The sequence below is a fragment of the Pristis pectinata genome, chromosome 2, assembly GCF_009764475.1.
Source record: "Pristis pectinata isolate sPriPec2 chromosome 2, sPriPec2.1.pri, whole genome shotgun sequence".
In the NCBI taxonomy this organism is placed as follows: Eukaryota; Metazoa; Chordata; class Chondrichthyes; order Rhinopristiformes; family Pristidae; genus Pristis; species Pristis pectinata.
Genome location: NC_067406.1, coordinates 103,533,749 through 103,545,796, shown reverse-complemented (window position 1 = coordinate 103,545,796; position 12,048 = coordinate 103,533,749). Strand labels below are relative to the sequence as shown.

The window sequence follows — 12,048 nt, the reverse complement described above, 5'->3', positions numbered from 1 at the left end:
ACAGAGTTAATGTTTCAGATCTATCAAGACTGAACTGTCAACCCTGTTTCTCTTTCCAGCATTTTGTACTGAAAACTAGTTGTTGCCTATCACAGGAGATAAAACAAAATTAGCAACACAGCCATGAACCAAAGACATTAATCTCCCACCAACAAAATGGTCATTAAAATTCTTTTTCATTGTGTGATGTGGGACTGATTTTCTGTAGATCCCATATCTCAAAGAATTGTCCAAAATTCAAAAAGACAGCATCAGCTTTTGTTGCTAAAGGGCTTAATTTTGAGATCCAGTGCTTCCAATACTGTAGTTCTGGCTCTCCAGCCCATATATCCAGTGGGCACAACCACCTGCTGGAAGTATGGCATTGTCCTAAAATTGACTAAATTGAAGCAACTCAAGTAACTGCACAAATATGTAAAGGGTGAAGGAAAGAACAGGAAAACGGGATTAGAGAGAGGTAGCCTTGATGTGGAACTAAATGAAGTAGGATCATGCATATATGACAATCTTCTACTCTTAGGATGTCCCAAGTGCTTCACAGCCAGTCAATTACTTTGGAAATGTAACCACTGTTATTAAATAGCCAACTACCATCCTCATAAGTCTGATAGGCCAGATAGGCACTTTCCATAATTTTAACCGAACTCGTCGGATATAATGTTGATTTAAGACTCCATTTAGTATTGTGCTGAGTAAAATCAGAGAGAGTGTAAAATCTGACCTTGCCTGTTCCATGATAGCCAGGTTAAGTTACAGTGAGAAGATGAATAATTATAATATAACATTTCCTGTTATTGGAATTGAAAAGACTAACTGGGATCTAATTTTAAACTGTGTTTTACTTAGTCCGGCTAGCCTAATGAATTTACCTGGTTTGGCTACTGGATGAACTACGGAAATAGATGAAGGTCTCCGCATACCACCTCGGAGTCTCACTCTGTTGTGACCAGTCCACTTATCTACTCTCATTAGAGAAGGTTTACTCCAGTCTGTAAACCAAACATGATCTTCAAATACTGCTACATCAAATGGGCGTCCTTCAGAGAGGGAAAAAAAATGTAAAAACTTTTTCAAGAACTGTTCGGTTCCTGTTGCAGATAAGAAGATACTACACAACTTCATTGTCAACACAAAGCCTCACCTACTTCATTCTGTGCAAGAATCCGACGGTTGTATCCATGTAGATCTGATGTCTCAATAACAAAGCGTTTGGCATCGCACCAGTACAGCTTGTCAGATAGGTAGTCTATGGTTACTCCACTGGGCCAAACAAGATTATTGCCGATAATAACCAAACGGTCACCACCTTCCAGAGAAGAACTTTCTATTCTGGGTCCATTTCCACATGCTGTCCAGAATAGCCTCCTTTATTAAATGAAATAGTATACAACAAATCATTTAAGGTTTACTTCATCTGTTTAGCATGTGTTAAATAAGCCCATCATCAATTGAAACTAATGCATTCTAATTAGTGATAGAATTAGATGTATTATTAACACCTCAGCAAATCCTATGCATCAGGAATATCCTTGTTTTTGTAGTGTCCTGCATTATCAAGGTGCAAATGTTTTTAAAAGGTAAAGGGCTACATTGTCTAAGCCACTGCAAAAAATGATATTTAAGTTATTTCTTTATGTTCAGAAATCTATTGCAGTTAAAAAGCTTTAACTAGTAGTAGACCAGCTAACCCTCTGAACTAGAGGAATGCAGACTTGAATATCTCTATCAACTAGAAGTGGGCATACTGCAAATCTGTATCATATTCAATTATGGAATTGAAAAGATTATTTTTATAAAAAGATAAAGGTTTTAAAATATTATTGAACATATTAACGCTTCTCATGAGTACCCTGTTCAAAACAAAAACAGAGAAAGCTTGCATGGAAAGATAAGATTAAACAATTGACCTTGCCAGGCCTCCACACAACATATGACTGACAAACATTCTGTTCTCAGAGTTCAGTTTGATTCAAACTGGCTGCTGTAACCTCTGAGACAAGAGTTACTTTTCAGCTTGGTCTATAACATAAATGCTTCAGTGCACTTGCCATCTCCTCTGCACAACCTCATCAGTGATTCAGCTATGTGGGAAATCATGACTACAAGTCCATGTATATTGGCATTGAATTGCCCCATGTGACACATCTTCTCCTGTAAACTCTCAGATGCCTAAATTGTATGGCAATAGGATGGATACAGTCAGTAAGAAATTATTACTGGTTATTATTGTACCTTTCTGGAGACATTTACCAAAATGTCAATTGCCCTAGTTCTCTAGAAATAGTTTGTTTCTCCTCCTATTTGTTACAAAGTGAATTCTTGGACAAGAGTTAATTTGAATGTGGATGAGATTCATTGATCTGTAGACTAGATTAGCTAACTTTGTTTATGTTTACAAACTGGTTGACTTAATGATGTTTACATCATATTATCTCCTGTGCCACCATTTTATTTCTTTTGTATTCCTCTTGATATTTTATAGTTTAATGAAACTAATGATATTAATGATACTAGTTGCATATTTGGATCAGATTTGTCTACTATTTCAACAAATCCAGTTATCTATGTATAACATCATTATTAAATAATTGGCAAGATATTTTTTAATATACTGTGAATGACCTGTTCACAGACCTCCACTGGTTCAATAGTTAGGTAGAGAATTGGAAGCCACATGAATGATAGAAAAATGGAGGGCTACGTGGGAGGGAAGGGTTAGATAGATCCTAGAGCAGGATAAAATGTCAGCACAACATCATGGGCCAAAGGGCCTGTACTGTGCTGTAATGTTCTATGTTCTATGTGTGAACAATTGGATTTGTTCCATGTAGCATCTGCTTAGCATACTGGGATCCCCCAACCCTGAGCCACAGCAGAGCCCTGACCCCCAAACCCGGCTTCTGAAAGGATGATCAGGAGGCAAATTCTGAATTTAAAAAGTCTGTATTTAAAAAGTCCAATGCCGTCTCTGTGGGTACTGAAATTTTCAGCAGGGGGTCAAGAATAGAAACATTCGCTGTCATTCTGCTGCCATGGTGATTCAGTGCACTCCTTTGAAATTTGAGGCAACGGATTTTTAATGGAAAAAGAACAGGACAACACGCCAGAATGTGCTTTGATGAGGAGCCTTTCAAATATTTTAAATTATGAAAAATTCTGTCAGATCACTTAATAATCCACAACTTTAGAAATACAAATGATGTATTCTAATTCTAACTGTATTCTCATCTGACCAACCCACTTGCTGCTTAATCACTTTGTAATTTCACACTTACTTAACCAACGGATGGACAGCAATTCCTCTTGGCTTGTTGACACCTTCATGGACAATCACTTCTCTGTGTGTACCGTTGAGTCCACTCCGTGCAATATGTGATAACCTGCAACAAAGAGAGGTGGCAGTTATTATAGTGATTCATCATGCACTTCCTTATTTGGCTCTATAGTTCATGTAATATCGATAGAAAACAATAATTGTTTCAAGACTATCATTTGTTTAAGACTACTCACTCTGTTGTAATAGCCTGTAAAAGGAGATAGGCTGTGAAGAGCCCTTGAATAAGAGGTTTGTTTAAGCTCTTCGTGCCTCATGAGTGTGTCTGTACATTCGTCAATGGATGAATGCTCATTGAATGCCCCAGTCTGCTGTAAATGTGCTTCTATGTTCCAATACAAAATAATATTGGCTGCATATTGTGCTACCACTGTTCTCAGCTGGAATGGAGAAGATTTGGCAATTACCCCACCTGTCAGATTGCTCTCTTTTAAGTGACAGGGATTGAATTTAATACACACAATTCTTATGCTTGGAAGTTATACTCAGCTCCCCTGTTTGTATGCAACAATCCCCTATTCACTGATGTGATGGAGAAATCACACTGTTTTTATTGAAATGAAGCAGTAGATTTGGTCATGAGTTCTGCTGGGTGTCCTTCCTGAAGATTCTTTTTAAATAGTCTCTATGCAGTGTTTGCTGTCACACTGTACAAATAGGGTCTATTTTTGGAGTAAATAAGTCTCATTCTTTCTGCAACTCATTAGCTGACACAATAGGATCAGCAGATACTCTGCATGGCTGGAAATCTAGGTTTTCTTTCTCTTTAATGCCCTTGTGGTCACAAGACTTGTGATGGCCAGCTTAAATCTGGCCCACACACTGAACATTGTGGCCTAGTTAGAAGCATTCATACTTCCTCTTGCAAATCTTAGCAGTTAATATTCTGCTTGAGGGGCTTCAGCATAAAATATCTCAGCTGACACTCCACTGACATAAAAGAGTAGTTATGGTCTGGAATGCACTGGTATTGGTATTGGTTTATTACTGTCACTTGTACCGAGGTACAGTAGAAAAAACTTGTCTTGCATACCGATCATACAGGTCAATTCATTACACAGTGCAGTTACATTGAGTTAGTACAGAGTGCATTGAGCTAGTACAGGTAAAAACAATAACAGTACAGAGTAAAGTGTCACAGCTACAGAGAAAGTGCAGTGCAGGTAGACAATAAGGTGCAAGGTCACCACAAGGTAGATTGTGAGGTCAGAGTCCATCTCATCGTATAAGGGAACCGTTCAATAGTCTTATCACAGTGGGATAGAAGCTGTTCACAGTGGGATAGCACTGGCCATGGATGGTAATGGATGCAGATTTGATTGTTGCATTCAAAATGGAACTGCATCAGTACTTGAAAGGATAGAACTTTCAGGACTGTTGGGGGTGTGGGTCCAGCTGAATTGCTCTTCCACAGAGTAGTCATGGATTTGATGGGGTAAAAGTCCTCCTTCTGTACCGTAACCATTCTGAGAAGTTAAGCTGAGGCCCTGAGTTACTTTTTCAGGTGGATGCAAAAGATCCCGCAGCAACATTTTAAAGAAGAATAGTGGAATTATATCCCCGATCCTGCTCAACACTGATCTTTTAATCAACAGCATTAAAACAGATTATAGAATCATGCAGCAGGCAAGCAGTCCCTTTTGCCCACTGAGTCTGCATCGAACATTTTGCATCCCCTTACAGTAATTCCACTTTATTCTTCCCACATTCCCGTCAACCTCTCCCAGATTTTGCCATTCATTTACACTTGGGCAAGTTACTGTGGCCAAATAACCTCCCAACTTACATGTGTTTGTGATGTGGGAGGAAACCGAAGAGGAAACCCACATGGACAGAATGTGCAAACTCCACACAGTTAGCACCAGAGGTCAGGACTGAAACCAATTACTGGAACAGTGAGACAGTAGCTATGTCACTGTGCAGCCCACAATTACTGTGAACAATTCAAAAATACTTCATCTTGATGTGTGAATTGGAACCTGTAAAAGGTACTGTAAAAAATCATTTTTTTTTATTTTCGTTTGATTTCTTTCACAATATAAATGCTGTAATATATTACATTCAGGATATGGAATGCATGTTTAATCAAAATTCTAATGCAAATCTTCCTCCTATGGGAAAACCCATAATAGAAGCAGTACTACCAGTTACAGCTGTAGACTATAATGAAAAAGAAATTTCCAGTGCAACAGCAATGTAATAATATTTTAATTAGCACTTTCAGCAAATCCTTTGCTCTTCCTGCTCCTTTACAGTTTGAAGCTTGCCAAAGGAATGTCTATAAATATTTGCACTGGATTTATTTGGATTTGATCTCAAATGGCAGGTAAGGGCAGCCCTGACTTGGGGGTGTTCATGCTGAAATAGCTCAGGATAGGTCCAGTGGGATGATGCACAAATGTAAAAACAGTAAAATGCCTTTGACTTTGAAACTTGAATTAGGCATGGCTTTTCAGAGTTAATTCATAAAACAGAACTTGTAATAATTGTGCTTATTCACTTCAACCAGAGTCACAATAAAAATGGGTTGAATTGGAAGAAGAGAATATTGCAGAGAGATTTTTGAGAAACCTGCATCTATCAATTACTTCTTGTCAGTCACAAAACACGAAGTATGAAACCAGCAGCATGGTATCGCACAAGCGTGAAGTATAGAAACATACTAACTGTCTCATTCCAATTGACCAACATTGTTTATTAGAGACGGAGGTGCATTTGAAGCATCATCAGTAATCTGATAAAATATTAGTTCCCCAAGTAAGTACGGAAAATAAAAATCTCATTTTCCTGGCAAATGTGTGAGACCATCTCTTCCTTTGCCAAACTAAATTTATCTATCTGGATACTTCCAAATCCTACTTGTTAATGCTTACAGTTATTTGCTAATGGATACTTTAAGGAGCACTAACAGATGTCCAGCTAAACATGTGACTTCACCAAATAGTTAAAATTAAGGTAAACCTTGAGAATTAGCTCTTTAACTATAGACATACCCCCTGTCGATCCAATATAATTTGCGGTTAATCCAGTCCACAGCTAGTCCTTCAGGTAAATCCACATCATTGCTAATGAGTTTCTCACGCTCTGAACCATCCAGATTAGCTATTTCGATCTCTTTCAAGCCTGTGTGAGCAAAATAAACCTGCAAATGAAAAAGACCACACAGTAGGTTCATAAAACAGGTCAATAAATGTTACACAGAACAGTTTGCCGAAATATCGAAGAGCATTGTATCTGTATGAACGTGCACAATAATCTTGTTGAACCATTGTCAATTGTAGCCTGTTTACCATATGTCAAAGCTTACATCCAAGCCCTGTTATTTCAAACAGCAATAATGAGCTGGAGAATGGAGGACTTTCTATTTTGAGCACCAGTGATAACATAAGGCACTCCAATGACATGCATGCCAGAATGGGATGCATAGTACTGATATCTGTACTCTGCAATACACTTCAATCATTACAGTGTCCCCTACTCTATCAGTCTAAAGCATAAAACTACATCTGTGAAGGTAACCTGCGAGGCTTTTTGACATGTTGGTCATTCCTGACCAAATCTAATGCAACGATGTCCAACTGACAGGGAAATCCATGACATATTGGTAATTGTTGTCTGAAGAGAGATGATGATCACAGGGAATGCAACATAGGAAATCACAGGCATACAGCTATTTCCTGACATTCATTTTAAAGGGTGAAAAATCATCAGCTCTGCACCCATGATTTCTAACGTGAGCTGTCTGACTGGTCCCACATGCGACTTTCAAAACACTTCTTGGTAACTAATCCAGTCCAGTCTTATTCTCAGCCAACATGCAGACACTTTTCAGGACAGGATTGACAACATTTTCCTCAGTGCAGGACAACTAAAACAAAGGCTCATCTTTACCAGAATCCCAGCAAATACCACGAAAATTGACCATAAAACCATGCACAATTTTGAGATAAAATGAAGATGTCATTAAAAAGCATGAAGGACTGGCCTTCTTCATTGAAAGAGGTTAATCGTAAGAGTGGTAATGTCCTTGATGAGTGATTGTACTCAGCATTGCTACCATTTGATTGTCTTATAATTATGCAGTATATGATTTAATGCTTTTCATGATCAATGAACTAGATTACTGAATTACCATGGTCTGAAAGTCACTGTTGATAATGATAATGTAAGCAATTTTGAATGATTATTTAAACAATACTTTAAAAAGCATATCTAATTAATATTCATTGATTTTAAAATAGGCTAACCCTTCTGCAAAAAGCATAGAATGTGATCAGTGTGCCGTAAGATTTGTTTTCCCAATTTCACCAACAGTAATTTCTAAGCTTTTGCATCTAAAATATCAATAAAATTGATATATTGATTGAACCCTGAAAGCCTTTGAAGAATTTAAAATCACTCACGAAGGATAAACCACGTGAAATTATAAAATCCTATTTACCTTACTTTGAACCGGATCATAATCAAGTGCTAAGACTCTTCCCATCTGTCCTTCCAGTACAATATGATAATCTGTTCCATCAAAGTTTATGCGCCGTATATCATGACCATTTGCAAATAACAAGAATGGTCTGGGACCTGTTAAGTAAAATTTGGATTATTTTCAATAAAAACTCAAAAGCAGTGATTCAGATATTGAAGTCTTCATGCCCAAACCTTTACAGAGAGCAGGAGCAACTATGCTGTGAGACTTAAAAGATATTCAGCTGCAAATTCCCACCAGGAAGACATCCTGTTAGAACTTTGAACTTGAGGATAAGAAGGCACGAAAGATGAGAAGGGAAAAAACAAGAACAAATTTAAGCTCTGCATTTGACACTTGGGGCAGAAATGTAAACTTTTCTTAGAGAATGAGTTGCAGAAAAGATGGGGAGAACTTTGTGAGATAGCAAAATTTCAAGAAAATTTAAAAAGGAACAGAGATCCATATTAAATGTTAGTTGTTATTAATTGAGGGGTTGAGGATAGATTTTTGGAGACATTAATGATGGCAATTTTGAAAGGGGAGCAGGCATGATCCAAAAAGAAATAACTATTTACAATGTTAACTGACATGGGGCCAGGAAGGGGATTTGAATGGTTAGTTTAGTGGATCTTATGTCAAGGGAGCAGGATGTGGTCTCAGGGACAAGGGGAACTGAGAGAGAAAAACTGGTGAAACAGTAGGGTTTACTAGGCAAGGGGAAGGGAAAACACACGTCTGAAGTAGATGTGCAAATGGCCTCAACAGTTTGTGACCTTGTGCTTGTTCGAAGGAAACTGGCAAAGAACCTTAAGGAATCAGTTGGTCATCAAGAGGGTGGGGATTATTTTTGTTATCTGGGATGGTTTTAAAGTGCTGGATATCATGGCAGAAAATAGAGTGGCCCAATCATGCAGAACATGCTCTAGCCAGATCTGATGATGGGCAACTAAACCAGTGGTATGCCAGGTATGCTGAAAATGGCTCTCTGGACATGAGGAAATGAAGATAAGGCTAGTACTGGATGTGAGGGGTTTTTGTTTTCAGCAAAATAAATGGCGTGGAAGTACTTTGACAAATGAAGGGCCAAAGGTTAGTCAATTAGAATTTTGACAATGTTAAAAATTACTGAGGGAGAGGCCTTTTTAACCCGATAAAGATACTGAAGGAAACTTTGAAAGAGGTTGGTACAGATGTTTTTTGAGAGGTACAAGGAAATGGTAGGAGATAGCCTTGCAATAGAAGAACCGCCGGACTGTGAATATACAATGGAGAGTAGAGAAGAAGCTCTCAGATCAGCTCCTTAAATTTCCAAAGCAACTACCAGATTGGGCTTTGGAATATTGTGGGGTTTGCTGGAGACCACTGAGAGAATCACTTTGTCAATAAAGGCAAAGATAGAATGTTAATGTTGTTGGCTAGCTTCTTGTTGTACAGATAACCTTTTCCAAATTTCTTGATGATGGTCAATTCCACTATTTTACATGTAATTAAATAGGGTTGTAGTTGCAATAAAAACAGAAAATGCTGGAAACTCTCGGCATGTCTGACAGCATCTGTGAAAAGAGAAATATTTCAAGTCAAAGACCCTTTGTCAGAATGTCAGGGCTCCAGTTCTTCTGCTTAAAGCCTTAATTGGAAATTTTATTTGTCTATTGTTCATGTCGAGACATTTATTTATTGAAAATAAACCAGATGACCGCTTTTAAATTGCAGAAAATGTTGTGAGTTCCAACATGATTGGGCACCTGGTGCAATTTTAGGGCTATTCCACTTAAGATGCAAATTTATGATTCACTGAAACAATGAGTTTGAAGCAAATTTGTTATGCTGGGTAGTTTTCCAGAGGCATTCCCAGAATTAGTTTGCTGTGGATTGGCTCCTTGCTGTAAAACAACTGGACCTCCAAAGTGAGTGGCAGCACTGGGGGAAGTGGGGCACTTCCCCCCAATTCTAAAAGAACAGAGATTCAAAGAGAAAATACTTAATGGAGTAGGAAAAGTAGACTTTTCAAAAGTAGCAAATAATAAAGTAATTTTACAAATCTACTTTCCACCCAGTCTTGTCTTTCAAGGACCTTTCCTTCAAAACCCTCTCCCCACACCCCAGCCTCCCATCACCAATTTTCATCCCCCTCCCCTCCTGGTTCCATCCACCCACTACATTCACAGTACATCCCCCCACCCCTCCCTATCTGGTTCTGGTTCCGGCTCCATCTGCCATTCACCTTTCCCCTCATGGTTCCCATTCTCACCTCCTTTACTTATCAGACTCCAGCACTGGTAGGGCTTTGTGTTCCTGCTTGTCTCCCTCCAGCAGAGGTCTCCAACCTTCACACTCCCCTCCCCCCACCTTGCTCCATCTGCCTCTCAATTTCTTTTTCTCTCTCTCTGTGTCTGCCTCCATCTCTCATTCAACTGCCACTGTCTCCCAGCTCCACCCCCACTCCCCTCCTTTACCGGGCGCAACCTACTTGTCATCTCACACCCCTCTACAGTCCACCGATCACCACAGACTGCTTTCTGACTGCTCCCTTTCTCCTCTTTATACTGGCCATCTCACCTCTCTACTCTCAGCCCTGATGCAGGGTTTCAACGTGAAACATTGACAATTCTTTTCCTCCTTCAGATGCTGCTTGACCCGCTGAATTCCTCCAGCAGATTGTTGCGTCCTCTTAATTTTTAATACAGTGAATTGCCAATGTGTGCAAAGATCCATGTCAAGCTTGTAACTTTGTATAGCTGCTCCTTATATTGAGAAGCTGATTTTATTTTATAAACATGTATTACATAATTAAGAGCAAACATTGAATTGAAAGTGCTTCTCCTACGTCATCCTTTCCAAATTCATGCTAAAATATGATATTCAAAATCAAGAAGTCATGATTTCATGACATTGTCAACATCAGGCATCACGACCAACCTGAAGCATGGCAGTGCTGTCCGTCAAGCTCCAGATTATAGCCGGGCAGACATTCACATTTCCAAGACACTGGACCTTGTGGTACACAGATCTGGCTACAGCCACCATTATCTGGTGTCATACAGCCTGAAAAAAATATTAAATTAGTGATGAACTCACTGTACAGCATTCATTGTTTAAGTGGTATTTTTGTCAAACATTGTTCAGAAATTATCTCTCTGGCTTCATGTGTTTGATACAGCTGAAATCTTTAATATAACTGGGTCCCAAAGTAACATTCCATTTTACAAGGAAAAGAATGGAGTATCTGAGGATTGGATCATAATGAGATATGATGTTCTAACAATTAGATTCTTACAGAGCAGAAGCAAACCTTACTTCAGAAATTCCCAATGCCAATTATTTAGATTTAGTATAATTGCAACAATTACCCTTTATGCTATTCTTAAAGACGTTAGTGCATAATCTCTACTGATGTCATACATGTGGAATGCCCAACACATTAATTCACTATGTTGAAAAGAGAAGACATAGTAATCATCTAAAGTCACAATCCTGATTATTTGGGAAATTGCAAAAACAGGAAAAATTAGAGTTTAAAAGCACATTTCACTACCATTTGTCTGTCTGGCCTTTTTTGGTCAATTACCTTTTTAGCTCCCTCTTACAATGACTGATGTTACTAGTGATCTCATTGTCGTGATATGAGAGAGACACAGGAAGAAATATTCTCAGGATGGATCTGTTATTGCCAAGCTACTGAGGGCTAATCAGAGTCCTATACATGTTCATCAAGTGAACAATATATAATCTGGATAATGTAAGATAGTAAGGGAAAAAGAAAATATCATTTTAATTAATTCAGTCAATTTCCTCACCCAACTCATCTTTCACAGTTTTTAGCTAATGTACCCTTTAATGCAATAAGGGTTTAGGCCTCTACCGTCCTTTTAAGGATTGAATTTCAGACCCTCACTACCCTTAAGGTGAAGAAGTAATATCCTTGACACCCATCTAATCTTTGTATCAATTTATATCTCCTAGTTATTGACCTCTTTGCTAATGGAAAGAATTTGTTCTGAAACCAATTTATCTGGACCTCTCATAACTATTTATCTCTTGATTAAATCTCCATTTGGCTTCTACTCTTCCAAAGAAAACTATCCTTGGCCAGTCAATTTTTCTTCATAACTAGGAATATCCATCAATATTCTTGCAAATTTCCTCTGTACCCCCTTGAGTGCTATTGCATCCTTCCCATGATGTATATAAGCCCTAGTTAATGCATTAGACAGTCTTAGCATAAGCTTTGATGCATTCTATGCCTCAG

General features: G+C 38.4%; 1 protein-coding gene across 2 annotated transcripts in view; it reads right to left on the bottom strand.

Moving 5' to 3' along the window:
- Window positions 1–12,048, bottom strand: part of egf (epidermal growth factor) — a 95,157-nt gene that overhangs the window by 34,984 nt on the left and 48,125 nt on the right. For both annotated transcript variants that reach the window (XM_052045463.1, XM_052045474.1), the window contains exons 10-15: window positions 10,719–10,844; window positions 7,776–7,912; window positions 6,328–6,476; window positions 3,276–3,380; window positions 1,142–1,365; window positions 870–1,037 (exon numbers count right to left, since the gene is read on the bottom strand). In XM_052045463.1, coding sequence (XP_051901423.1) covers window positions 870–1,037; window positions 1,142–1,365; window positions 3,276–3,380; window positions 6,328–6,476; window positions 7,776–7,912; window positions 10,719–10,844 — 909 coding nt within the window. The remainder of the gene's footprint in view (window positions 1–869; window positions 1,038–1,141; window positions 1,366–3,275; window positions 3,381–6,327; window positions 6,477–7,775; window positions 7,913–10,718; window positions 10,845–12,048) is intronic.